Source organism: Panthera onca, chromosome A1 (assembly GCF_046562875.1).
Source record: "Panthera onca isolate mPanOnc1 chromosome A1, mPanOnc1 haplotype 2, whole genome shotgun sequence".
Lineage (NCBI taxonomy): Eukaryota > Metazoa > Chordata > Mammalia > Carnivora > Felidae > Panthera > Panthera onca.
Window position 1 is genome coordinate 187,545,637 of NC_138339.1, and position 16,349 is coordinate 187,561,985.

The 16,349-nt window shown below is 34.7% G+C and overlaps 1 protein-coding gene across 14 annotated transcripts in view; it reads left to right on the forward strand.

Moving 5' to 3' along the window:
- RBM26 (RNA binding motif protein 26) overlaps nt 1-16,349 on the forward strand; it is an 88,643-nt gene that overhangs the window by 39,116 nt on the left and 33,178 nt on the right. For 8 of the 14 annotated variants that reach the window (XM_060636876.3, XM_081795020.1, XM_060636881.3 and 5 more), the window contains exons 10-14: nt 3,369-3,480; nt 4,563-4,722; nt 7,392-7,556; nt 8,249-8,380; nt 9,590-9,661. In XM_060636876.3, the coding sequence (XP_060492859.2) occupies nt 3,369-3,480; nt 4,563-4,722; nt 7,392-7,556; nt 8,249-8,380; nt 9,590-9,661 (641 nt within the window). The remainder of the gene's footprint in view (nt 1-3,368; nt 3,481-4,562; nt 4,723-7,391; nt 7,557-8,248; nt 8,381-9,589; nt 9,662-16,349) is intronic. The other 6 variants (XM_081795023.1, XM_060636886.3, XM_060636884.3 and 3 more) reach the window with 3 other exon arrangements.

Here is a 16,349-nt window from a genome sequence, read left to right on the forward strand (position 1 = left end):
TCTTTGGTCACTACTTAGCACGTATTTTCTTTTCATCATGCCAGTCAACACTTCTTGCTCTTACTGGAACCTCCCACGTGAAGTCAGCTCTTACCTTGCTGCTTTGGAATGGCATAAATATATGCTACTACAGATCAGTCTTTAGTAGACCCATTCCAATGCCAGGCAAACTTTTTTGTTGGTTATTAAGAAAAGGAAGAAGGACCACACTCCCTGCAAACAATCTTGCAACAATGTAGAAGTTGCACTGAGGGTAGTTTCAGCTCCACATGCTTGTAGTTACAAGTTACAGGAAGTGGCCCTGTTGAGAGAGAAATGTCTAGTATATATGGTTAGACATTTAAATGCCTTTTCCTATAGAATCATTGTACATAGTGATTATTTTAGTACTGTTCTTCAGATACATCCCGTACTATTTTTGTGACCTGGTTTAGGAATATATTTTCCAGTAATAACATTGTTTCTCGGTACCGCAGAACTGATTTAGCAGCCCATTTAAATTGAGTAGTACTTATACTTCTGTTTTCTCAACTGTTGTCATTCTTTCTCCCCCTAAGAAGTTTTCATCTTTTGCCTATTTGGTTTGAAATTTATTGTCCTGGATGCATAATTAAAAGTTTTTAATATTGTTTATTATATAATACTGTATGTACATTTCTTATAGTCTGTAGATGGCCTTAATTTAAATTTGTCACAGACTATTATGTGATAATTATATCATTATGTTTCATACTTTAAACTTATGAGGAATTCTCATTATTAAACAAATGAAAAAATATAGGTGCATTGATGCCTTAGAATTCCTAGTATAAAAGTGACCGAGGGGCTCTGAGAATTGTTCTTTTCAGATTTCTAAGGAGGTAGAGAATTTGATGGATGTTCCTTTCACTGGATATATATAGAAATAAGGGCTGAGTGGTTTTTCATTTGCTGTCAGCAAAAAAACCAATTCATTAAAAGGATATTGGGGTGAAAACTCAGTACATATAACTAATAGACACGTTTGCTAATTATATACCAAGAAGAATTTGCTTTTGTTTTTTAACAGTCTTAAATAAATAACAATGGAAGAGAATCTGATAGAGAACATAGATGAGTTGGAACAAACACATCAGAGTGACTGGGGGGAAAACTTACTACTGTCTCTCTTAGTGAACCTTCAAGTAAAGAACATAATAAAGTAAAAAAGGACATTTGATAGCTCAAAGACTTCAAAAAACCTAGTGAGCCAGGCTTGGGAGACAGGAGTAAGGTCAAAAATCCTGTTGCAGAGTCCTGCAAATCAAGATAGGAGAAGAAGGTGATCAACAGCATTTAATACTCTTGAGAGGTCAAATAAGAGAAGGATTGGGATTTATTTATAAGCTTAAGCAACAAGTTAGGACATCAGGGAATTTAGGATGAACAAGTTAAGTTCAGTAATGGAAGCAGCTGCCAATTTCCAGAGGAAATTGGTGGTAGGGAAGCAAGTTAGCAAATGTAGACAGACACCTCTTAGGAAATAGATGGGGGGGGGGGTGGGAGGGAGAGAGAGAGAGGGAGACACCTGTATCTGGAGAGGAAGTAGTTTTATGCAGTTTCTTTTAAAAATGGAGTAATTTGGGGGGCCTGGGTGGCTCAGTCGGTTGAACGTCCAACTTTGGCTCAGGTCATGATCTCGCGGTTCGTAAGTTTGAGCCCCATGTTGGGCTCTGTGCTGAAAGCTCAGGGCCTGGAGCCTGCTTTGGATTCTGTGTCTCCCTCTCTCTCTGCTCCTCCCCTGCTCACACTCTGTCTCTCTCTCAAAAATAAATAAAGATTAAAAAAAATAAATAAATAAATATGGAGTAATTTGAGCTTGCTTCAATGTTTTTTTTTTTTTTTTTTAATGTTTTTATTTATTTATGAGAGAGACAGAGACAGAATGCAAGTGGGTTAGGGGCAGAGAGAGAGGGAGACACAGAATCCAAAGCAGGCTCCAGGCTCTGAGCTGTTAGCACACAGCCCAGCGCAGGGCTCGAACTCATGAGCTGTGCGATCATGACCTGAGCCAAAGTCGGCCACTCAACCGACTGAGCCACCCAGGCACCCCGAGCTTGCTTCAATGTTAATGGGAGGGAAGTGTCAGTTTAGAGGAAGAGGCTGAAGAGGGAGGAAAACAGCAGAGCTGTGGGGCACTGATTTTGCCAGTTCTTTATGTAGGATAAATTTCTGGAAGGAGAATCCAGAAGCAGAAATCCAGTTAGTACAGTAGACTACGTGAAAAGTAATGCAAGTTTGTACTAAGATTGTCTCAGTGAGAAATGAGAGGAAATATATGCAAGATGAATTGAAGGGATATGGGCAGAGTCACAAATCAATATGATTGGGAGAATGTTAGTTTCATTGATAGTAATGTTTAACAAAGATTTTAAAACATACATTTGATATAAAGATAACTTGTATTTTGTATATACTGTAGTGAATTTTGAGAAACCTGTAGGATTTCCAGAAGATGGCCAAAGAAAACCAACAAATTAAAAATTTCGGACTTATTCTTAGAGCAGAGCTTGTGTGTGGTAGAAAGATTGATACGATCTTCTGTGTGGAGATCATAGTTGTAGCCATCCACGAGAGAGATTATGCTGAAAAATCCTCAGTTCCTTTGGTTAGCTATTTGTTCAGAAATACTAAGAATAGGATATATGCAATCAGTGTATCCATTATATTTTTCTGTGTGGATTAAGGTTTGCATGTTTTAAGCTTTAGGGTCATTTGGGAATAACAGGTTAAATGTACTGTGCTTGTCAAATTCCAACAAAGTAAATGTAAAGTGTTGAAAGTAGCAGATATATATAGCTCTTCTGCACTGTATTTCAATCTTGAATATTTACTTTTTAAAGTCAAGTATACTTTATGTTACTATGTTGATACTTAAATAGGCAACTCACTTCAGTCGCAACTCTGAGTTATCAGTTCTTAAAGAAAGGTCATTGGATTAATGTTAAATTTTGAATCTTTTAGGTTGTGCCTTTGATTTCAAAACTATGAACTCAAAGCCTCAAGATAGTTTATTTGTTGTTTATTTGTACATTTACTTATTTATGGCGAGGGTGATGGCAAATGGAAACAGTGATACGGATTTTACCCTCCACACCCTCAAAAAGTAGCTTACAAAGTCATATTTAATTTGACATGTAAGAATTACTGAGTCTTCTTTACTTACGTATGACATGAACTCAAAATAAGTTAAAATCCCTTAAATTACTATATGTGAACATACATTTAACTATTTCTTCTAAGAATGCATATTTGGACAAAAGCCAGAACTTTGTTTTCACTCTGCATTTAAGGAAATAGCTATGATAAACAGAAAATATTAATCTGTGCTCTCTTTTCTTTTCAAATAGAAAAGCCTCCTAATAAAAGCAGTATGAGGATAGTAGTGGATTCTGAATCAAGGAAAAGAACCATTGGTTCCGGGGAGCCTGGAGCTCCTACAAAGAAGACCTGGTTTGATAAGTAAGCTGGCAGGGAAAATTGAGGAATTTTACTATGCAGTGATTTTTAGAATACTGGAATATTATTATGACAGTATAGTATTCTCTTTTAAAATGAACGCTCTCTAACTTTGTTCTATAGGTGATGCCACACTAGTGTGTACATTGATTTCCAAAAGTTTTTAAGTTAATTGGCACTTGGGAGGCATTTTCAAATGGAATCGGTGTGGTAGTTGAGGACACAGTTTTTCCTCTTTCTGTCATCCTGCATCTCCCCATAAAACACCCCTTCACTTAGAGATGTCACTGAAAACTACCTATATAAAGGATAGTCATGAGCCCATTAAGGAAAGAGGTTGGGTCTGGTTTGGGAGGAGGCTTTAGCATGTAGGCTGGTCCTGTTAAGAGCTAGAAAGTGATCTTTTGGGGAGCAGGGGAGGCTGGATAGACACAAATTGTCAGGGAAGGGCTTCAGAGAAAGAGGTAAGGAATCTGAATTTTGGGGTTCGTGTGATGATTCTCTTATGAATATTTGCAAGTTAAAGGAAAGGATCACACTTTCATACTTTAATATCATTTAATAATGGCTAATACCTAGTTCTGGCTCTGCCTGTAATTCTGTGATTTAAGGCAAGCAGTGTAACTTCCCTGGGCCACAGTTTTGTCCTTTATTCAATAGTCAAATTTATGGGCTATAGTTTTGACATTTTTTCTGAGTTGGAAAGTGGTTGAAACAGTCATTTCAGTGTTTTAGAATAGGATACATTTCAGTAAGCTAGCTTTTGCAGAAGTACAACAAAAATTATATATGCAAATTTATTGAAAGGGGTGCTGGATCTTTCCTGCTAAGAATTTTAAGTAGGAATGGATTTAAAGTGGAACATGATAAATGACAAGAACCCTTCTCATTTGGCTTCTATGAAAGATATATATGCTACTAATGGAAATTTCAGTTTTTGGAAGAAATTTAAATTTTCTTTATCAACCAGTAATTTCAGTTTTGAAAAAAAAATTAAGCTTAAGTTGTAAAACCTCGTTAATTTGTACTTGATAGGGGTCAGGATTTACAAATGAATGTATTAATCAGCTTGATTTTTGTTACAGGCCAAATTTTAATAGAACAAACAGCCCAGGCTTCCAGAAAAAGGTTCAGTTTGGAAATGAAAATACCAAACTTGAACTTAGAAAAGTTCCTACAGAATTAAATAATATCAGCAAACTTAATGAACATTTTAGTCGATTTGGAACCTTGGTTAACTTACAGGTAAGAGCTATGAAGTAATTTTGTGGTTTTTGCTTATTTTAGGAGGAAACTTAATACAGTAGAAGAATACTTTTATAAAGGAATATGGAAAATTTGCTTATGTTCTAAATTTGGAAAATTGGAAATGAAATGAAACTATATTTTTGAAATATTGTGTGATTTTGAGTAAGTTTTTTTACTTTCAAAAAGCAGGAGTTTGATCACATTTTATGTACTGTTTACCTGATAGAAGTTATCATAGAATTATAAAAACTTTAAATCATCAAGCTAGGAAAATCTAGTCTTTATGGTAGTGTTCATTTCCTTAGTTTCTCCACATTATTACTGCAGAAAGTTTCAGTCTGATTATTTTTGCTGCCTGTATGTGTTGGGAAGCATGTAACAGATACCTTTGGGGACCAAATACCATGTAATCCATAATTAGTTTAAACATTTACTTTTTCCCCTATCACTTTTGAATGTCCTTCAAGATTAAATATCAATGTAATTTGTATTTGACTTCACCTAAAATCAGACCTTGGCTGGAGTGTATATTAACTTGTAAGGTTATTCAGTATTAAGTTTACATTATTAGGTATACTGAAAGTGTTAAATAATGTAGGGCCTTTTTTTCCCCCATTTTTGTCAGCTAAAATAATTCTTTCCATTAATCTGATGAAAATAAGAATAAATTTTAGAGAGTACAGCTGATGTTATTTGGAAAATTTTGCTTTCTTGACATTTAAATTTTTCTTTTTTTAGTGTTTATTCATTTTTGAGAGAGAGCGAGAGAGAGAGAGAGAGAGAGAGAGAGCACGAGCGAGCGGAGGAGGGGCAGAGAGAGGGAGACACAGAATCCGAAGCAGGCTCCAGGCTCTGAGTTGTCAGCACAGAGCCCAATGCGGGGCTTGAACCCATGAACCTCAAGATCATGACTTGAGTTGAAGTTGGACACTTAACCGACTGAGCCACCCAGGCGCCCCTCTTAACATTTAAAAAATAATACAAAAGTAACATGAAAAAAATGAATGCTTTCTTGGTATGGGGCAATAGAGATTTATATAGAATTTAAAGAAAGTGTTTCTCCTTCAACTGTGTGTCCTTCTCAGTTCCCCTTACCATATATCCCCATAATTACATTATTAACAATTTATCATGTATTATTTTAGATTTTTTTTGTATTTCTGTGTCTGCTTATCAATCAGTACATCAAAAACATATATATATTAAAAAATATATGATCTCACACTTTGTGAGTCTGAGCCCCAGCTCAGAGTGTGGAGCCTGCTTTGGATTCTGTGTCTCCCTCTCTCTGTGCCATGCTTTGTCTCTCAAAAATGAATAAATGTTCGGAAAAAAATTTTTTAATAAGTAAAAAATATATAGGCCCGTGGTATACGTATTACCCTGTAATTATCTAATCTTGAATGTCTCTGAATATCTTTTTACAGCAATACAATTGTATCTCCCACATTTAGATCCAGACACAAAAAGTTTTCAGAATATTCTTTTCCTTGTGCAATTTAACTGCCCTGGTAAAATTAAATTTAAGAAATTTTTCAGCTGAGGAGCAAAACACGGTATCTCACTGTTGTTTCAGTTTGCATTTCCTCAGTTACTAGTGAGGTTAATATCTCATCTCTTTACTAGGCCTTTGGTGTGTATGCATACGACCTGTATTATTATTTGCAAAACATGTTTTTAAAAATCATTTAAAAATTAACTTTATTCTGATTAGACCTATGGGTAAAATTGAAGTTTTAAATTCCAATAAATGTATGATTATTAACATGCTACCTAAAATCACGCTTGTAAATATTTATTGAATACTTACTATATATTCTCTGTTCTATATAAATTATTATTTGATTCTTAACACTACAGAGTGAAGTATTGTTATCCCATTTTTGAAGAGGAAACAGAGTCACAGGTTAAATAACTTGCTCATGGTCTCCCATGAACATAGCAGTCAAGGTTTGAGTCATGCAGTTTGATTTAGAGTCTGTGCTCTTAGTCCCTATTTTGTATTGCTTCACTACCAATGACTTGTGTACCACACTTTAGAAAACACTACTATTACTGAGAGAACAAGAAATTTGAAGTGAAAGCCTTGGATCTGTTACCTGTTATTTGTATGGATCTGCAGACTCACATACTCTGAATCTCATTTTCTTTATGTGTAAAGTGTAATTGCTATTGTTATGTAAATCCCTTCCCCCCCTTAAATTTTCTCACACTCTTGGAAATATTTTTTTGACAGCTGCAAATATGGAAATTTTTACAAATGGATTTTTCTGTAATTTTTAGTTTGAGTCACCTCTTTCAAAGTAGTTTACTGGCTTCTCCTGACTCTGGATCTTGGCCTCATCACTCATTGATATAGAGATTATTTCTCAGTATTAATATTGGGGGTAAAAAATGAAACGTTTTGATTGCTTGTATATAACATTTGTGCAATGAGCGTTCTTTACAAAGTATTACATAGAGGAGGCTCTGGTTCTGTTCTGAACAGTACTCAGTTTACCTTTCTTCTGGAGTGAAAGTAGACCATGGTAAATAATCTAGCTTTAAAGAAAGGGTAAACAAAGAATAGTACCGGGAAGGACCAGAACCTCATCTCTTGAGGAATTTTATTGGATGAAGCACTGGATTCATTTGTAATTCAGTGTTCTTCATATTTTAAATCTTAGGTTGCTTATAATGGGGATCCTGAAGGTGCCCTTATCCAATTTGCAACATATGAAGAAGCAAAGAAAGCAATATCCAGTACAGAAGCAGTACTAAACAATCGCTTTATTAAGGTTTATTGGCACAGAGAAGGAAGTACCCAGCAGTTACAAACTGCTTCTCCAAAGGTAGGAGAGAGATTTGTGTGAAATTCAGTGCTTTCCTTAGAAAGCTCTTAGCATAGTGTTTAAGAACAGAGTTACTGCAGTCAGGTAGACTTGAGTTCAGATTCTGGCTCTTCCACTGCTGGCTGTAGAGACTAAAGGAAGTTACTTAATGTCTCCAACCTGTTCTCTCATTTTATTATGAAGTGAATTCCTAGTTTAGACAATTATAGGATGCTAAGTTAGAGAGAAAGGTCCCTGGTAGGTAGTAGACACTCAGTATATGGCAGCTATACATTTTCCAGAAACTTAGACTGTGTGTTCATCTTGGAAATCCTTCCCTGCCTCTCTCCCTCCTTCCTTCCCTCTTTCTGTTTTTCAGTCATTGAGCCAATCAGTCTGTAAAGTTAGATCAATTGCTTGTAGGAGAGTTTTATAGCAATTTGTTTCTCGATTTAACTTTCTCCTTTTCATTTAAAAGATACAAAAGATACAGTGAAGGGTAGATTTTTAATTTTTTTCCCCTACTTTACAAATAATTTATGCAAAGAAAAGCGTTTATGGGTATGTGTGAAGGAATTTGGAAGACAGGTTTTGATTGTAAGCTGTGCTTTTAAAACTGTATCTGTGTGGGCAATTTAATAACAAACTAGCAAAAGTTACTTTCCAAGTTCATGAACTAATCCTCTTGTTTAACGTTTTTTTCTTGTTCTGAGGTAATGCAGCCCTTAGTCCAGCAGCCCATTTTGCCTGTTGTGAAGCAGTCAGTCAAAGAGCGGTTGGGTCCAGTACCTTCAAGTACTGTTGAACCGGCAGAAGCCCAAAGTGCCAGTTCAGACCTTCCTCAGGTAAATGAAAAGTCTTAACATTGTGTCTGTCACATAGCAGGTTCTCAGTAAATTAGTTTCCCTTGTGATTTGAATTATAGTTAATTGTATATATTTCATACAGAAATATCATAGTCTGTACATATTTGAACTCCACCTGTAAATTTTCTTTTTACCATTACCATAACATTTTCATATTCTACTTTTTCCTATAGTATTTGAATTTTAAATTCCTCTCTCTCATTAATACTTATTTTTCTTTCACTTTGTGGAGGAGGTACTTTTCAAGCAAACTGCCTGAAAAATGAAGTTCAGTGTACTAAATCTTATTTTTCCTGTCATCTTTTACTTAACCAGAGAAAATTGTACACCAAACTGAACCAAACAAAAGCTTCTGGGAAGGGAAGGGATAAACCATCAAGTTTAAGCACGCTTTGATACTATCTTGTTTCCAGTTATATATGCAACAGTCTCCGAACTTTGCATCACTTATTCCTGACTTTCAGATTTTCTTCTCCACATGTCATTCCCTTCCCCTCCCTTCCACACTTGAGTGGTAATTTCTTGTTTCTACACCCTAAGCCTCTGAAACTTAGCTTTCTTTTGTCTCTAGATGTTTAAGCATTTGCTGTTTAGAGGTAGGATGTTGATAGGATGCCACTTCCTTAAAATAGTGTTCCTAGATAATTCCTGAAGCATGAGGTATTGAGATTCTATGAAAACATGCCGAATGGAAATTGATAAATTCTTAGTTACTAAAAAAAAAAAAAAAAAAAAAAAAAAAGAAGCCCAGTCCTGTGATCTCAAATCATCACCAGATCCAGTATATTTGGCTACAAACCAAACATACTTTAGGCAAGAATGGCATTTACTTTTAAGCTCGAGAAGCTGTCATATATTTTAATTACTCATACTCACATCTAATATTTACAATGTTCAAACTTCCTACTTGTCAACATAGGATTCTAAGAATTTATGATTCTGTATTGATGGAGGGGGCTTTTAGTAAATACCTTACTGCATCATTTTTTATGATTGAGTAATACTGCATACTGTTTGTTTTTCCATACACATTTTCTTTCTGTCACTTTGAAAATGGCCCAAGTTTTTGTCATTAACATCAAAATACTTAAAAGAGTCAGTATAAATTAGTAGAAACAGAATGTTCAAAATCCCAACAGACCTATATGTTTGGGGAAACACTGAATATGTCCATTTTAATTTTTTTAGAATGTAACTAAATTATCTGTGAAGGACAGGTTGGGTTTTGTATCAAAGCCATCTGTTTCAGCAACTGAAAAGGTAAGAATAGCATGATGTGTTTGTCTTGGCTTCATAAATGTTTTCAGGTGGCATCTTAAGTTTTTAATTTTTTTCATAGTTCCAAACTCTTGCTTCTTAATAGTATCTGTACCTCTTACTCCTACCCTTTTGCTTTTCATTTGCTGAAAAAGAAAACTATTTGCCCGCCTTTGTTTACTTTTTGCATTAGCATTTTAATATCTGCCTTTCAGTATGTGTCCATGTGCTTCCTTCTTTTTGTTTTTTCTTTTTATTTACTATATTTTCTTTAGAGATATTGTGCATTTTGATTTGAAAACTCTGGCAGCCTAATAGAAAAGACCACAAAGTAGGAATTTTACCTGAGTTTGAGTTTCTGGCTCTTCACATACTAACAGCATGAGATTGGGCAGTGCTCCTAACCTTTCTGATTCTTCTTCCTCATTGGTAAAATGATGATTGTAATATTTGTCTTGCTCATGGGGTTTGTGAGGATTAAATAAAATGATTGATTTAAAAGTATTTAACTGGACAGGATGATGTAAATGCAAGTTTTTTATTTATTACTAACAGCTATTGTGCATAGCCTGACAGTTTGTCATTTCTTTTTTTAAATGAGGGTATAAACACTGATTAAATTAAGACTATTTAAGTACCTAACAGTTCGGTGTAGATGTGTTGTTACTGTTTTTTTTTTTTTTTCTATTTAGGTATGAGTGAATGCTTTTGTTCTTTAGTCTTATTTGAGGTATGTGGAATTATAGAATAGAATTAGGTAGTCTTTCTCATTTCTATGTCCTCACCTTAAAAGGAAGGTAAGGCTCAGATAGATACATTAGGAATTTTGAGGCAGGACTGGAATGTGGGTCTCCTATTTCACATCCGTGGCTCTTTCCATTATTAAGATTATGTAGGAAGTTGACTTCATGTGTCCATAGACCAGCATCCCATGAGATGGCTGACTTTCTTTCTCCACTGGTTCTTCAGTATATTCTTTTCCTTATTTACCATGTTAAACTAAGGCAATTGTAGAAATTTGAATCTGAATCTAATTCTGTGTATCTGATTTTCATCTTGGGCACCTCAGCAATACTTCAGGCATGATGTGCCTGAAATGACCATTTCCCACATAAATGAATTTCTGGTACCCCAACCTGTGGAAGTTACATCAGCATTTTCTAAGTTGTACTGTCTCAAAAGCCCAAGAATCATTCACTTGTGTTTGTCACCCACTTCTCTTTTTCTGCCACCCTCAGTTTCCAGCCTTTAACTGTGGTGTCCTAGCTGCATGTTCCTCCTGTGCTTTCTACTACCACCATCCTGCTCAGAGACTCACTTCAGTGTTAACTCTTGCAGAAACTTTCATTTCCCCGGCTAAAGAACTGCTTGATTTATAGTTCATCAGACCTCAGTTATTCTGGCGCAGTTACCTCTGCTCTAGTCCTTCCTTTCTACTTTAATGCTCCCTTTTCTGCTCATTGTTTCTCAGTCTTGCCTGCCTTTTTTTCCTTTTTTTGGTGGTGATTTTCCTGGATTGCATTTTCCTCTTAAGTAGATTCAAATCATTCTTTTAAAGATTGAAAATCTCTTTATTCTATGAAATCTTCAATTTTTTTTCCATATCATGCCTCCTTATGTCTGTGAATTTGTCCATGTATTAATCTATTGTACTGAATTTAGCTGTATCTAAATACTTATTTTGATTAGGTTTATTTTCCTTGATAATAAGTAACTAAGGAATAAAGAAAATAAAGTCTGTTATACTTTGTGTAGTACTGAGCAATTCTGGAGAGGCCTAAAAACCTTACGCTTAACATCTGTTTATGTTAAGATTTCAACTCTGAAGTTGATGTGTACTTATTATAGATTTTACAGAATCTTTCTGGTATGTTTGCATCTGCTTTTGTTTTTTTAAATGTGTTTTGTATAGCTTTAGGATAAAAGGGATATAAACTTGGAATCAATAGTATACATTTACTAATATAGATACCAAAAACTAAATTTGTGAAAAATCACTAATGGTAGTGGGCTGTTTGTGAAAAAGAATTACTTAGGAAATACTGTAAAGACTCTTTTGAGGAAAGCCATAATGTACAAATGTGTAACTTGCAGTCATCTTCAGGGAACCTGTTTATAGAATAGCGTTTTGTTTTTGCTTATTCTTGGTTGTTCCTGTTCCCCAAGTCTATAGGGGTTTTCTCTGAAGAATCCTTAGAGGTTAGTAATTCAGAGAAGTCTTAGGAAGGTTAGAAGAATGTTTCCCATCATCAAATATTGTTTAAATTCTTTTTTTATTCTTCTTAATTGAAGTAAGAAGAGTACTTTGGGTAGTACTCAAAGCTAGTAATTATACAGTATTTCTGTCATCATTAAACCAAAGAAGTACACATATACACAGATTTTCCCCTTTCTATGAACAACACTGAGTAACCCTTGAGTGATTCTTTACTCTAAAATTCCATTTTTGTGAGAGGGTTGAGAGAGGAAACTTAAAACCTAATTGATAACTGTTAAATCTTAAGGTATTGCAGTAGCTGTTAAATAGGTATTATTTGGAAAGAGTGATCAGTGAAATGATGTTTGAGTACCTGTCAAGAGATAGAGCAATTTATCAAGAATAAGGTGGCACTTGTGTGTATACCATCGTGGTTAGTCTAGAAAAAAGACTTCTTAGACTGTCCAGATTATCTCCCAAAGCTCTTCTAAAGACTAAGAAGCAAGTGATTAATCACTTGAATATTTTATGTTTGTATGTCAGACCAGTTTTAGGTGTATCAGACTTTTGTGATACAGGATGTTGTTGTTCCTTAGCAGTACTTTTTTTTGTTGTTGTTGCAATCTGAAAATATATCTTGGTCTCTGTGTTATGACATGTTAACATATGTACTATGGAACCTTTGAAAGGGAAATTGTGTGGTATTCTGAAGGAACATTGCATGTCTTTTGGTGACTTCAGCTGTTTAGTTAGCAGCTGACAGTCTGTATGATCCTGCACAAGTCTTACCCTCTGTTTCATGAGCTATAAAATGCAGTCATCTAAGTGACCCTTTGATTTTTTTAATTTGCATTTGTTGTGTAATTTTGCTGTTGTAAATATAAAGGTTAAGGGAATGTATGATCATTTCCTACTTTTGATTTTTTTTTTTTAATTTTTAACATTTATTCACCTTTGAGAGACAGAGAGTGAGCAGGGGAATGGCAGAGAGAGACACAGAATCAGAAGTAGGCTCCAGGCTCTGAGCTGTCAGCACAGAGCCCAACGAGGGGCTTGAACCCATGAACTGTTGGACCATGACCTGAGCTGAAGTCGGACACTTAACCGATTGAGCCACCCAGGTGCCCCTGATTTTTTTTTTTTTAATGCATTAACCTCTCTCAGGATTATTACCTAGATTATTTAGTTAGAATTATTACGATTATTTTTATTATGGAGAAAAATGATTTCTATAAAATTATTTGCTATGTTGGATTTTTTGGAAATCAAGCTGTTGCAGCAGCAATTGATTACTGACTACACATTTTTTTCTTTGACATTAAAATGTTTTTTTTTTGTAAGCTCTTTAATCCCTTTGTCTCTTAAGCTGCTTATATTCTTGGGGGAAAAAACCTGTTAATCCCTGAAAATATTTTATAAATGTAACTTTATTTTTTAAATATTTTTTTGATGTTTATTTTTGAGAGAGGGAGACAGAGTGTGTTCAGGGGAGAGGCAAAGAGAGAGGGAGACACAGAATCTGAAGCAGGCCACAGGCTCCGAGCTGTCAGTACAGACCTGACCCGGGGCTTGAACCCACGAATCATGAGGTCATGACCTGAGCCAAAGTCGGACGCTCAACCAACTGAGCCATCCAGGTGCCCCTTATAAATGTAACTTTAAAGTAAAATGCTATTCTCGTTAGAATTCCCAATTAAGGTTGGTTTTTGCTATGGAAAAAAACATCAGTTTGCTGCTTTATGAGAATATCATATATTAATGTTTAGATTTGTTAAAATAATTTACTTATAATAAAAGTTGACCATACAATAATTGTATTAATAAGCTATATACACATAACTCCTCACATATTCTCTTTTTATTACATTTAAACAAGGCATTTCTGCTGTAGAAACCTGTTAGAGCTAGCTTAGTTTGATTGTCACAGTGAACCATAGTAACTGTTCCTTTTATATTTGATTCCAACTTGGACATTAGTTATTAAAAAAATAACACTCTGATGACTTAATATATAAGTCTTCTATTTTTAGTAATTTTTACAAAACACTTTTTTTTTCCTTTCCACTCTTATCCATGAGAAAAATCTGTTTTTCTCTTTCTTTACAAGTACTAATGGTAGTTATGGCTGGTAATATTTTACATTGGAAATAAGATAAAGAGGTATTAATGGATTTCAACTTCTTTCTTATTAGGGAATTGTTTTTTGTCTTGAAGTAAGAGGTATGAGTGATGTACATTTTAATAACGAAGCATATACTTTTCAGCTCACCTTTTGAATTCAACAGACCTTTGACACCAACCCTGACAAGTATATTACAAGGAAGGAAAATTACAAGCCAATAGCTCATGAATGTAGACATAAAAATCCTAAGCTAAATATTACCAAATGTTTAGTGATATGAAAAAAGATAATACATCCTGGCCAGGTAGGATTTATTCCAGAAATGCAAGTTTGAATTAACGTTTGAAAATTGGTTTAATTCACCTAAGGGGCAGAAGGGTGGGAAGAACCTCTTATGACTATTTCAGTAGAAAAAGCATATGATAAAATTTATTAGTCATAATAAACAATGTGCAAAGTAGGAATAGAAGGAAACTTCCTTAATTTTATCTACTAACATACTGAATGGTGAATTATTGGATACTTTTCCTCTTGAGATCAGGAACGAGAAAGGATATCCATTCTCCACTTTATTCAGTAGGGTGGGGCCTAACCAGTTCAGTAAGGCAGGAAAATGAAATAAACAGTATAAAGGTGGCAAAAGAAGAAACAAAATTATATTTACTCACAGATGACATGATAGTATATGTGAAAAATCCAAAAGAATTTACAAGTCTTTGGAATTCACAGGTGAATGCAGTAAGGTCAATATATAAAAATATAGCACATGAAGAAACTCATTTGGAAAATAGAGACAGTGTGGTTGTTTGAAAGGCCACAGCCTATGCTTTGACTTTGTTCTTCGGAATTGCAGCATCTTCTTTTCTGTTGGATTTGTTACTTCATTCCACTGGTTTCATTTTTAACAGATTTTCTTCTCTTTTATCACAACTCTGTTCTTTTGAAAATACAGATGTCCCTTGCTATTCATACTCTTACTTTCTAAACTCTGGAATCAAATAGATTCAAATACTGAGCAGTATTTGGATTCATATAGTTCATTGTTTCTAAGACATTTTGCTTTCACTTTTTAACACCAGAATATCTTACGGTATTGGTGCTCATGGTTATAATTGGCACCCTTTTTGTCTTTAATAGCGGTTTATTATCATAATGTGTTTCATAGTGATGTCTTGAGCTCAATGAAATATGTTAGCTGATGTTCTGTTTGTACAGAAGGAGTTTCTAGATAAAACAAGGAAGTGGGATACTTTTAAAGGAATCTTGTCATATACTTTTATTTACTTTGCATCACCACTTCTTACTTAGCCTGATATTAGTTAATAAGTATACTTTGAAAAAGGAGTGTACTGAAATTAAGGAATGCTGAATTAAACAGATTGCATTACATGGGTTTCTTTACTTCAGGCTCTCTCACAACTTTTATGGTAATAGACATTTTGAAACTAGAAGATAGGGTTATGATATTCGTTACTTCCAACTTATTTGAGTATAGAAATCTTTTTGGTCACAACTTTTCAACTTGTCTTGGAACCCTTGTGAAGAAAAGTTTAGGAGACACTCAAACTCTGTCTTTAGCATATAATGTTGTGTTTCTCTCTTTATGAAGTTACTGTCTAATCCTTGTACAATCCTGCAGTTTAACATTGTGTAGTATGGTAAGGTAGCATGGGAGAAATTTGCCTCTAGTATTACAGAGAACAGTGACTGAAGTCAGACTGCAAAGTAACTCTAGATTTACTCCATATTTTACTGAATGCAACAATTTCATTATTTGTTAGTGATGTCAGGGTATTACTTTTCATTATATAAGAAAATTACCAGATTTGATATATGTCAAGTATTATAAAGAACTTTTATTTTTAAACATCATCTGCATTGCATGCAACCAGTATAATAGTATTCTAAGCTTTTTTTTTTTTTTTTTAAGTTTATTTATTTTGAGGGAGGTGGGGAGAGAACAAGGTATGGGGGCAGAGAGAGAAAGAGGGAGAGAGAGAACCCCAAGCAGGCTCCACACTGCCTGCAGAGTCCGATGCAGGGCTCAAACTCATAACTGTGAGATCATGACCTGAGCCAAAATCAGGAGTTGGTCACTGAGCCACCCAGGCACCCCAACAGTATTCTAGATTTGTTTCACATGGAGGCTAAAACATTCTTGAATACTTAGAACAGCGATGAATTGCCTATTCTTTGTGATGTTCCCTAATCTAACTGTATGATAGATGATTAGAAAATAGTGTCTGCTTGTTACTTCTCTAATAGACCTGGATGTTTACATTTTACTAGCTAAAATGGTGGGCTCTTTTTCTCATTGATAATCTTGTTTGTGTAGTTCCTTTAACCTCTTTTAGGTCATGAACTCCCTTAAC